General features: G+C 46.2%; 1 protein-coding gene across 2 annotated transcripts in view; it reads left to right on the forward strand.

Annotated features, from left to right (window-relative positions):
* The window catches only part of Dram1 (DNA damage regulated autophagy modulator 1), a 35,036-nt gene extending 28,002 nt beyond the window's left edge, over positions 1 to 7,034 (forward strand). The window contains exons 5-8 of one of the 2 annotated variants that reach the window (XR_007228522.3): positions 1,370 to 1,428; positions 4,361 to 4,453; positions 4,983 to 5,189; positions 6,795 to 7,034. Coding sequence is in view for 1 of the 2 variants with exons in the window: in XM_048418386.3 (XP_048274343.1) it covers positions 1,370 to 1,428; positions 4,361 to 4,453; positions 4,983 to 5,027 (197 nt within the window). In the remaining variant the exon portion in view is untranslated. Of the gene's footprint in view, positions 1 to 1,369; positions 1,429 to 4,360; positions 4,454 to 4,982 lie in introns of both variants that reach the window. The other variant, XM_048418386.3, reaches the window with a different exon arrangement.
* Positions 7,035 to 10,583: the final 3,549 nt, after the last annotated feature.

Raw genomic sequence — 10,583 nt, forward strand, 5'->3', positions numbered from 1 at the left:
TGGAAGTAAGGAGTAAATAAATAAGATAATTCGTAGACATTAAAACTGGTAGAAACAGAAATGTGGCCATTAGATTATCAAGAAACATCTCTGCTCTCGGCTGCTTTTATTCTGAGCGATGGAGATTGTTAGGCTTTGCCGAATGCGAAGGGAGGGACCAAGAAAAGACGAGTCGGCTCTAAAATGCAGAGGCACAAACTGTGGCTTTGGCTCAGCACTTGGAGTTGCTTCCCTGTATTTTTAAAAATAGACTTTCTAGAGCCTTCTTTCTCCCCATAGCTTTTTTCCTTTGCCTTCCAACGTCAACCCCTGTCCTTGTGAGGTAGCAGTGCCTAAGGAAGGCAGGGGCTCTGTGGCTGGAATCATATGGGACCGTAAGGGGCTTAACATTTCTCCCCAAAGCCTGACTTAAGCGGAACCTCTTGACTCTAAAATTCAGGATAGAGAGGAAGGGGCCCCACTTTTTTCCAAAAGTCTGTTTCTTAAAGGTAGTAATTTGAATTTGAAAAATAGCTTTTTTTAAAAAAAATTATTACTTTGTGGGTATGGGTGTTTTGCATGTTTGTCTGTGCACCAAGTTTATGTGCTGCCCACAGAAGCCAGAAGAAGGCGCCAGAGCCCTAGGAACTGGTTTTCCGCTTATGCATATGGGTTCGAGAAATTGGAACTTGGGTTCTCTGGAGAGAGGCCAGTGCTTTTAACCACTGAGCCATCTTTCCAGCCCCTTGACAGCTTATTCTTGTATGTAGAATGTTCCTTTTCACGAAAGCTGTCACCTCATCACGGCAGAGAGCGTGGCGGCTTGCAGACCCAGTGCTGGAATTGGCACAGATATAGGAGTTATATCCTGATTGACAGGCTGAAAGAGAGAAATACATTTGGCTAGGTGTGAGCTTTTGAAAACCTCAAAGCCCACCCCAGTGACACACTTCCTCCAGCAAGGCCACACCTCCTACTCTTTCTAATACTATCAGAGAGTTCCATTCCCTGGTGACTAAGCATTCAAATCTATCACGCCTATGGGGGTCAAACCACCCCAGGACCCAAAAAAGTATTGCTAAGGAATAACTACATTTCCATGCTATAATTTATTGATTTGTGTATTTTTTTTGTGGAACTGGGGACTGAACCCAAGGGCCCTGAGCTTGCCATGCGAGTGTTTCTGCAACTTGGTTGTAACTTAGCTACTGTCGGGATTGAGGGTCTGAGATGACAAGAAATTCATATAGTTGATTCAATTGTAGAAATATTATATTTAAATGTTGTGTGATGATTGTGTTAATAGATCATTAGTAGTTAATAGTAAATAGTTAATAGTAAAGGACCTGTTTTCTTCTGCCGTTTCCTTAACCATCTCCTCCTTTTCAAGTGATTGCCTGTGCTTCGCTAATTTCTATAACCAAGCTGGAATGGAATCCAAAAGAAAAGGTAAACCACTTATCCTTGGTACGGTTGCTGAGCCTGGGTCTGTGAGCCTGCGGCTGGTGAGTCCTAGGAAGAGTCCCTGTCCTTTCTTAGAATGGGCTGGAAAACGCTGAGTCAGCGTGACTTGGAATCAATTTACTGTGTGCGTGTGAAAATTAGCTCCAAAAGACAGTACGGAAGCAAACATAGGAACAGGAGCGATTGGCCATTTTGTACTTCTTGAGTCCAAGGCACCTGCCGGTCTACAGCCTAGGGTAAGGACTCCAGAACTACTCTGGGTGGGGAAGAAGCTCAGTGGTAGAGACCAGTGTGCGTTCATACGTGCACATGCACACCTGCACGCGTACACACAGGCACACACACTGGAGGACATCATGACAGTTGAGCAACTCCGGGTGTACTTCAATATGCAGCCACTAGGTGGCAGCGTTCCACCGCCAATCAGATGCAATCAATGGCTCAGCTGGGCTCAATGAGCATGCCCTTAGGAAATTTGTTAGTTTCTTCCATTTTCTATCTGAAAGTGTGAAAAGGAGGAAGGCAGGATGGGTGGCTCCTGCTTGCGATGCCCGGACTCTAAAGACTGAGGCAGAAGGAGCATGACTTTAGGACCAGCCTGGGCTACATAGGGAGACCTTGTAGAGCCTTAAAAAATAGCATAAAGGCAGTGACTGGTTTTCTCTTCACTGTGCCACCCAGATATTGCCTTCTGCTTCCAGTGTCAGTGGCTGCAGTGAGAACCTTTAAATCAATTGCCTGGGTAGAGTCACAGTTAGGCACTGCCCTCAACTTCCACAGAGTGTGTCCGATCTTTCCCTATATACTGGGGCTTACTTGATGGGGGAGAGGAGGGGAAGAATTATACAGCTCTTTGTCATTCATGCAGCTTAGCCTACATTTACACATAAAGTGGAGAAATTGGGACTCTGGTCTGGTACCTTCTTAGTATCATATGGCCTCACCATTTTTGTTTAACACACACACACACACACACTGATACGCACACGCACTGATACACACACACACACACACTGACACACACACACACTGATGCACGCGCGCACACACACACACTGATACACGCACACACTGATACACGCACACACTGATGCACACACACTGATACACACACACTGATACATGCACACACACTGATGCATTCACACACACTGATGCACTCACACACACTGATGCACGCACACACACACACTGATGCACGCACACACACACACACTGATACACACACACTGATCCACACACACAGACACACACTGATACACACACATTGATACACATGCGCGCGCACACACACACCCTATAGCATAGCTGTCTAAAATCAGTTCTCTACTTCCATTATGTGAACTCAAAAGACCAAACTCGGGTCATTAGGCTTGGCCAAGATGCCTTTTCCCTGGGAGCTGATCTTGCTGTCTGCTTAAAAATTTTAAGTAACTGTTTATGTGTGTTTTGCCTTCACGTATGAATACACACCATGCTCATGCCTGGTGCTCCCCCTTGGAGGCAGAAGGGGCTTGGGATCCTCTGGGGCTGGAGTTACAGACAGATGTGAGCCACCATGCAAGTGCTGGGAACAAACCCCAGTCCTCTGCAAGAGCAGCCGGGGCTCTTACCAACTGAACCATCCCTCTAACGCCTTGCCCTCTGCTTTTTTAAGCCATCTTTTTTGTCCGGGGGTGATTTGGGATAGGGCATGACTCCTGCTGCTGGTACCAAGTATTAGTGGCCACTGTTTTCCGCCTCTAATCAGGCCAGAGCCATCTCACTTGTGACCTGGGGTAAAAACCGTGCACGGATGTGAACATCTGTAGAGGCATGTACTGCAGTGAGACACACACATGTTAAATCTCTGTGGGTGCGAAGAAAGCCAAAGAGCTGCTGCCCTAGAACTGACTTGTTTATCTGACATCACAGGCCTCAAACCAAGTGTCGACAGGGTTGGCGTGTGAGTTGGTCAGAATGCAGATGAAGGCAAAAAAAAAAAAAAAAACCATAGAATTGAAGAGTGCTTTTAAGTGATCATACAGCAGGGAAAAAAAAGCAGATGATCATACAATACACACCCACACAGACATGGGAAATACACACCCAGGGTTCAACCCCCAACAATACAAAAAATAAAAAGATTACAAATAATAAACTGAAGTAAAATAAAAAGTAAAATAAAATAATAAATATAATAATTATATAAATAAAATAAATAATAAAAATAAAAAGTAAATAATAAATTGAAGTAAAGAATCCAAAGAAATGGGATGAGTTGAGGAACCATGAGCTTTGACCTTCTGTATCTCAACTGTTTGGTTCATTATCCCTCACCTCCAAGCACAGCTGGGTTCCATGGGTGTCTTGCTGCTGGCGTTTGCTGTGCAGCTGCATTTTCTTAGGGTGCTGAGCAGAAGTGTTTGCACAATTAACACCTACAGGAGCAGAGAGACCCAAAAACCCCGTGAGATGCCGGGCTGACCTGATCCCGTCTGAAAGCATGCACGTACTCATTCTTGGGCCATCTCTGGGAGCGCCCACAAGACGCTTCCTTGTGCCCTTCAACTATGGGGTTCCCCAGGGAAGGGCAACCAAATCAAATCAAGCTCTAATTTTTACTGGAGCTCAGTTGCTTCGAGGTCTCAGCTGTTCTGTGGCCCTTAATCTACCTAATTTTGAAGTCACGCACATTGAGTCTTCAAACAAGAAGCGAGAGCCGTCCAGAATTTTGGGCACCTTTGCGCGTTCGCATCAGCCCCGGGTTGGTCTCTGAGCTCTCCCCGCGAGTCTTTGCTCCTGGCATTTCCTCGCGGTCACAGTTTATGTTCTCTGGGCAGCTTTTCCCTCCGGTCCTGATTCTCTCATATTTCGGGTGAGTTCCTTCGGATGAGCCCCGCTGGGCTAACCTCTGTTTCTTTCCTGTTCCTGCTAGGATTATGTATATCACGTAGTGAGCGCCATCTGTGAATGGATCGTGGCCTTTGGTTTTATTTTCTATTTCCTAACATTCATCCAGGATTTCCAGGTAAGGATGCATCAGCTCAAGCGTTCTATGAGTCCATGACGATTAGGATCAGTAAAAATTTAGAAAAGTTCTTGCATTTTGAAAAACATTCCCTGTTAATAATGTGTGTGTTGGGGGCGAGGCTTGTGTCCTACACAACTTTGTTAGCCTGTTCCCAAAGCGGGATAGATCAGATTACAGCTCTAAACAGCTCTAACTGGTCATAACCGGGGACACGTTCGTGCTGTCTGCTGTTCAAATCTCAAAATCCTGTCTGTGTTCAGGTAGATCTCACTAGTTCCAAAACCCCGAAAATATGACTGTGTAAAAAACTTTGTGTTGTTGAAAAGACAAGAATTTAGCATGTTTGACCGCAGGGAACGAGTGAGTCATTGGCCAAAATGATGTATAAAGCCGAAACTCCTTCGGGGCTCAATTCAAGCATGGCGCAATAGTGGGGTCACCTCTTAGGGGGAGGAGAGCGTCTGAGAATGTCATAGCTAACACTGGAATGCTTCCCTCTCTGGTGCCCTCCCCTCCCTCTCCGTAGAGCGTCACCCTGAGGATATCCACAGAGATCAACGATGACTTTTGAAAGCCTGGGCATCCTGTCTCACTCAGCGAATGTCACAGACAGCTTCTGGAAGTGGCTCAGAGGACAGATGGGCTTGAGTGTCGCCCTGATCAGGACGTATCTATGGCACACCCGGGACTTGAATTCCATTAAGAATTTCTAGCAGTTGTTCTATTTACAAAGGTATGTTTTCCTAGAGAATGCTCAGCACCTATGACACTTTAGCGATAGTTTTTATATTTTCTAAGACACTCTTTATATGGACAAATTCACATGCAGAAAAGAACATTTTCCGCTTTATGGAAACTGGGGGATTATTTTTGTATAGACTCTTTAGACTTTTTATGTATGATCGGTGAAAATACACTAAGTGAAAAATGTTAAGTTTAATCCATTTTTTTTTAAAAGAAGAAGCCAAATCAGGACATAGTCACTTTAAAATTTTGCTTTTTGAAAAACACGATGAGCTGCACACATTTTCATTCCAAGAGCAGTTACACAATCTAATTCATGGTGATTATATACCCTACTAGTAAAGATAGAGTTAATAAATCAATATTAAAACACTTTGATTTTTAGCGCTTTAGACACAACGTTTTTACAGTCAAGGCTTCAAAACCCGTTTACTATGCACATTAACCAAGCAGTGTAGAAGACCTCGGTCTGGAAATTCAGCCTCCGGGTCTGGTTTGCTTCCCCGACAGGGCCACAGTGAAAGCTTTGGGCTGCTGTTAACAGGTGGCCCAGGAACTCATTCCTGGTAGGATGGGCTCAGGATGGCAGCTTAGAATTGTCAAAACTGCCCTTGCCTGGGAGGGTCCAGGCGTCAGGAATGAGACTTGTTAGCTTCCCTGTGAGCAAGTTAGCCAGAACGCAAATCCAAGACAGGGGGAAGGGGAGGGGGCTAGAAACCCGGGTGCAGGCTGCATTTATTGCTCTGCTCAATGCCTGTGGCCACTGTTGAGTGCAGGTGATGTGGAAGGTGAGTCAGGCCTTTGCCTAAGCAAGGTCCGCAGACTCCACCTCTTCATCCGGCTCACAACTGACTAAAGAAAATGCCAGCTGTTGTAGAGAAGACGTGGCCTTGGAGGTGCTGACAAGATCCCAAGCTCTCTATCTCAGTCTGGGAAAGTGGATCTGCCTTGAGGGACCATGTGCCCAGGGCCTAGCAGCCCATTTGGGCAGCCTTGGTGAGGGGACACCTGGGGATCCAGGGGCACGCAAGTGCTGAGTCCTGCGTGGGTGAGCGTCAGCAGCCACAGCAGCCACTTCTGCCCCGATGTCTTGTGTGTCCTCAAGCGTGGAGGGGTGCAAACTGCCGACCGTTTGTGAGTCCGCTGTAATACAATGCCACGCTAGTCCCGGGACACAAAGACGTCATTGTGAAGAGAAAGGGGAGCCGACACCTTTCCCGTGGGAACTGTGGTTGCCTGAGTCCACGCTGCTCTTGGCTTTGAGCAGGAACAGTGTCGGAACTTCCCAGAACGCAGGCAGCTCTCTGCATGTCCACTGGAGGAGACCCCTGGGCACTCACTCCTTCAGGGCTGAACATGTGCCTTAACTAGAGTTCAACACAGTGCCTTCTAGCACACAGTCGGTGCTTAATAAATACCCACTGAATGTATGCATATGTAAACGAATGAACAAATCCCGCAATGACTGGGGATGTTTGAGGTGCCATCTGCGGCTTTATTTCTCTAGCTCACTAGTTCTTCTGATGTCAACAGCTAGGCTGTGCTACATAGTAACGTTGTCCATTTTGCTTTGTGTACTGTACACACGTTCCAGTTGTTTGGGCTTCATGATTCGGTGACAACTCTCTTCCGGACAGATACCACAGCAATTGTTACACGGGCTAGACCTGTCTTGGCAAACCGAGAAGGCCCCAAATCACCCCATTCTGCAGATTCCATGCAACTTCTAACTTTATCCCCCATTTTGGTATTCTTCTTCATTTCTACAAATGTGTATTTCCTTGGAACTTCATGCCTAAGAAGGTAAAATAAAAATATTTCTTTATTCTGGTCATTTGTCTTTGTTATAAAGTGTCCCCCGGGTGCTCGGACGAAGTATAGTTATCTGGGCTGGTTCCAGACAGTTGGGTGTTTGTTCCAAGGGTGTGGCTGGGTCCTACTGATGCAGTGGACAAGAGCTGCCTGAACATGAAGTCCCGAGTTCGGTACCCTAGCACCCACATAAGGGCTACATGCCCTGGAGCCCCAGTGCTGGGAGGGGTCAGGATACAGGAGGATGGTTGTGACTGGCTGGTCAGACGGTTTAGTTGAAGAGGTCACCGAGCAGAACTAGCGTTAGGGACTGCAGCAGCATTAGCTGTCACTGGGACCCTCGCTACTGCCTCTTGGTCGGCGTTTTCCCGCAGCCCCTCCTCTGGAGGAGTGAGGAGGGATTTTAGAACCCCCAGACCTGCCCCCTGACAAGGAGAGGGGCTTGTCTAATAAATAATTCCACCCGAAGCTCATATTTGAAACTTGTTGCCCTGATTGGTGAGCATGGGTCACGTCTGGGACAGGTTTGCTCGGATTGGTCACATGTCTACTGGGGGGAAGGAGCGGTTGGCATCACCCAAAGTCCCTGGGTTGATGCTGGGTAAAGCTACCTTCAGAAAGCTGTAGAAACAGGCCTTGGACAGGTTGGGAGAAAAAAAAAAGAAGATGAAAAAAAAAAAGAAGCCCACTTACTTGAGAACAAATCAAGCTATATAAGCTATATTCACTAATAATCTTTTCAGATTAAAAAAAAATAAAAGCAAGCCATTTCAGTAACACATATGCCTTTTGTTAAGATGTAAGCCCTGGCTGTTAGGTTTCTATCTAAGCTCTGTGAAGCTGACTAGGCTAGTATCACGTTTTTCTGATAAGGAAACTAACAGAGCGGTCCAGCGACCTGCGAGCCGTCTCCAGCCCCGTGGCGACAGACTCCAGTCCGGGACTCTGTTTTTCCTGTCTTCTGTTCAACTGAGCCCTTTTGTTTTCCCTCTTAACACTAACAGAGGATTCCACAGAAATTGCAAATTGCAATTTTATAAACCAAATTAAGTACATCAGTGCCGAACTGTGTTTGGGTTTCCTAACATCCCTTACATGTGGCATTGTCCCATGTTCCCTTTTTTTCTCCCCCCTCACTTGGAGACACGCTGGTCTGGAGTTTGGACCTAATGAGGAAAGGGGAGCGGTGGTGGGGGAGATAAGTGGTCTCCCGCTCGCTCCCCCTCCCTGATTCTGGCAAGCCAGTAAGCCCAGCTGTCTCCCCACACACATACTCTCGGTCTGGCTCTGAGTGCCCCACATTCTCCAGCCCAGAATGTCATGCATCTGCATCATGTCGGTTGCACAAGACAGCAACCGCACTGAAGCCCCGGAGGGGAAGCTGCTGGCTCCCTTTGGTCACCCCCAGCAGATCCGCATTCTAAACTGAAGGGTAACAGGACCCCAAGCTCGTATTGGAGATGGCAGCGACCTCCGAAGTTGACGCTTGGAAACGGCTGGAGGAGACGCCAGCAATGTGCGAGGCTGAGGCCGGGGTGCCCCGAGTTGCTGGGAAGCCTGTGGTGCGGGCTTTCCCTCTCAGGAAGCAGTTCTGTCTGCCGCCCAAGCCCCGAGCCGGTTCCACCTCTGTTCTTATCAGAAGTGGATTGTTGCTCTCTGGCAGGAATCCATTTTAGATTCATTTTTTTAAAAATTGAGACAGGATCTGGTCCTGTAGGCCAGACTGGCCTGAACCCAACTTGCTAGCCAAGTCCCTGAACTTGAAGTGGTACTCCTATTTCAGGTACACAAAGTCAGAAGTTACAGGTGTGAGTCACCAGACCCAGCTCAAGATGCATTTGACATTTTACCTATAAGATTTCTGACACAATTAACCCGGGATTCTACCAATGATAGTTCTTTTTTTTTTTTTTCAGAGTGAGGTTGGATAGATATTTACTTAGTAGGTTATGGAAGAAGAACAGAGAGGCAGAGAGAGAGGAGAGAGAGAAAGAGGAGAGAGAGAGGGAGAGAGAGAGAGAGGAAGGAGAGAGGGAGAGAGAGAGGAGAGAAGAGAGAGAGAAACAGAAGGGAGGAAGGGAAGAAGTGGGGATAGACAAAAGCTGCCTCTTCGAGAGGAAGACAGAAAAGCCAATGCCAGTTCTGTGACCTGCTGCTGGGTCACTCTCTGGGTAAAAAAGAAATTGCAAGGTAAGTGGGGTTTGGTCATCTATACTCGAAGTCCTTTGAACCATTTGCTCTAACATTTTAAGTAAGCGGTGTATCACTGATTGAAGTCTTATAACAACATCAAACTATGTATGCCCCGAGCAGCCAATTCACTTCGCAGTATCTACATTTATTCAGGTTACTCCTATCCCTAAAGATAATTACTTTAAAAATTAAATTTCAACCCCGAGAGGGGAGGGAGGGGGAGTGGAGACAAAACCCCGCCCACTCAGGGAGAGTAAGAGCCAGTTTTCTCCGGGAGTGTAGGCCCTGGTGAGTCACACGACCTTCATTGGAAGGCCATGCCTCCAAGAATGGAGGGGCGCACAAATTGGATTTGAGGGGTGAGAAGAAAAGAAAGTTGGGTGCCTTGGGAGGGGAAGGGGCGAATCAGGGGGAGGTAGAGGATGGGGTGAATATTGATCAGAAACTAATAAAAATAGTTGTGGTCGTTTTGCAATGAAAAGGGATAAAAGAAAAGACTAAGAATAAACTCTAACTTGTATTGGGTGAGGGGCATGTGCTCAGTACATGTTGGAATCAAGGGGTAATTTTGAAAATTGATCCTCTCCTTATACCATGGGATCTGGTGATCAAACTCTCTTTGATCCACTGGCCTATAGATGGTTACTTCCATTACTTTTTTTTTTTTAAACATAAGCAAAACGAAACATTTCTTAGTTTTCTCCTTTGAATGTTTATCTCAAGCACAGAAATTAAAACTATGCTACTAAATACTGCTGCTCTGAGCTTTCCCTTGATTTAGCAATGTCTCCTGGAGATAACGTTTGTTAATACAGCTAGATCTTCTTGGGGGTCGTTTGCGGCAGAGAGCTGTGTGGCACAGCTGGCCTCTTTTTTATTTTCTTTGTTTGTTTTTGTTTTTTGAGACAGGTTTCTCTGTGGCTTTGGAGCCTGTCCTGGAACTAGCTCTTGTAGACCAGGCTGACCTCGAACTCACAGAGATTCGCCTGCTTCTGCCTCCCGAGTGCTGGGATTAAAGGCGTGTGCCACCACCGCCCGGCTCTTTTTTATTTTCTTAAGACCTAAAGTGTGTGTGTATATGTGAGCATCAGTGTGTGGGTACCGAAGTGGTCAGAAAAGAATGTCAGACTCCCTGGAGCACTCGACTGTAGCAGCATAATCTTTTCTTTCTCTACCCCTCCCGACTACCCAGCATCATATATATATATATATATATATATATATATATATATATATATATAATATAATATAATGATATATATTATATGACAATGAGGAAGGAGAGGTAAAGGAGAGAAGAGGACAGATGAGAGAGGAGAAGGAAGAGGAAGGGTGGAGCTTATTGAAAAAAAATCAAGCCAGGAATGATGACTACAAT

This window comes from Myodes glareolus, chromosome 26 (genome assembly GCF_982192425.1).
Source record: "Myodes glareolus chromosome 26, mMyoGla1.1, whole genome shotgun sequence".
In the NCBI taxonomy this organism is placed as follows: domain Eukaryota; kingdom Metazoa; phylum Chordata; class Mammalia; order Rodentia; family Cricetidae; genus Myodes; species Myodes glareolus.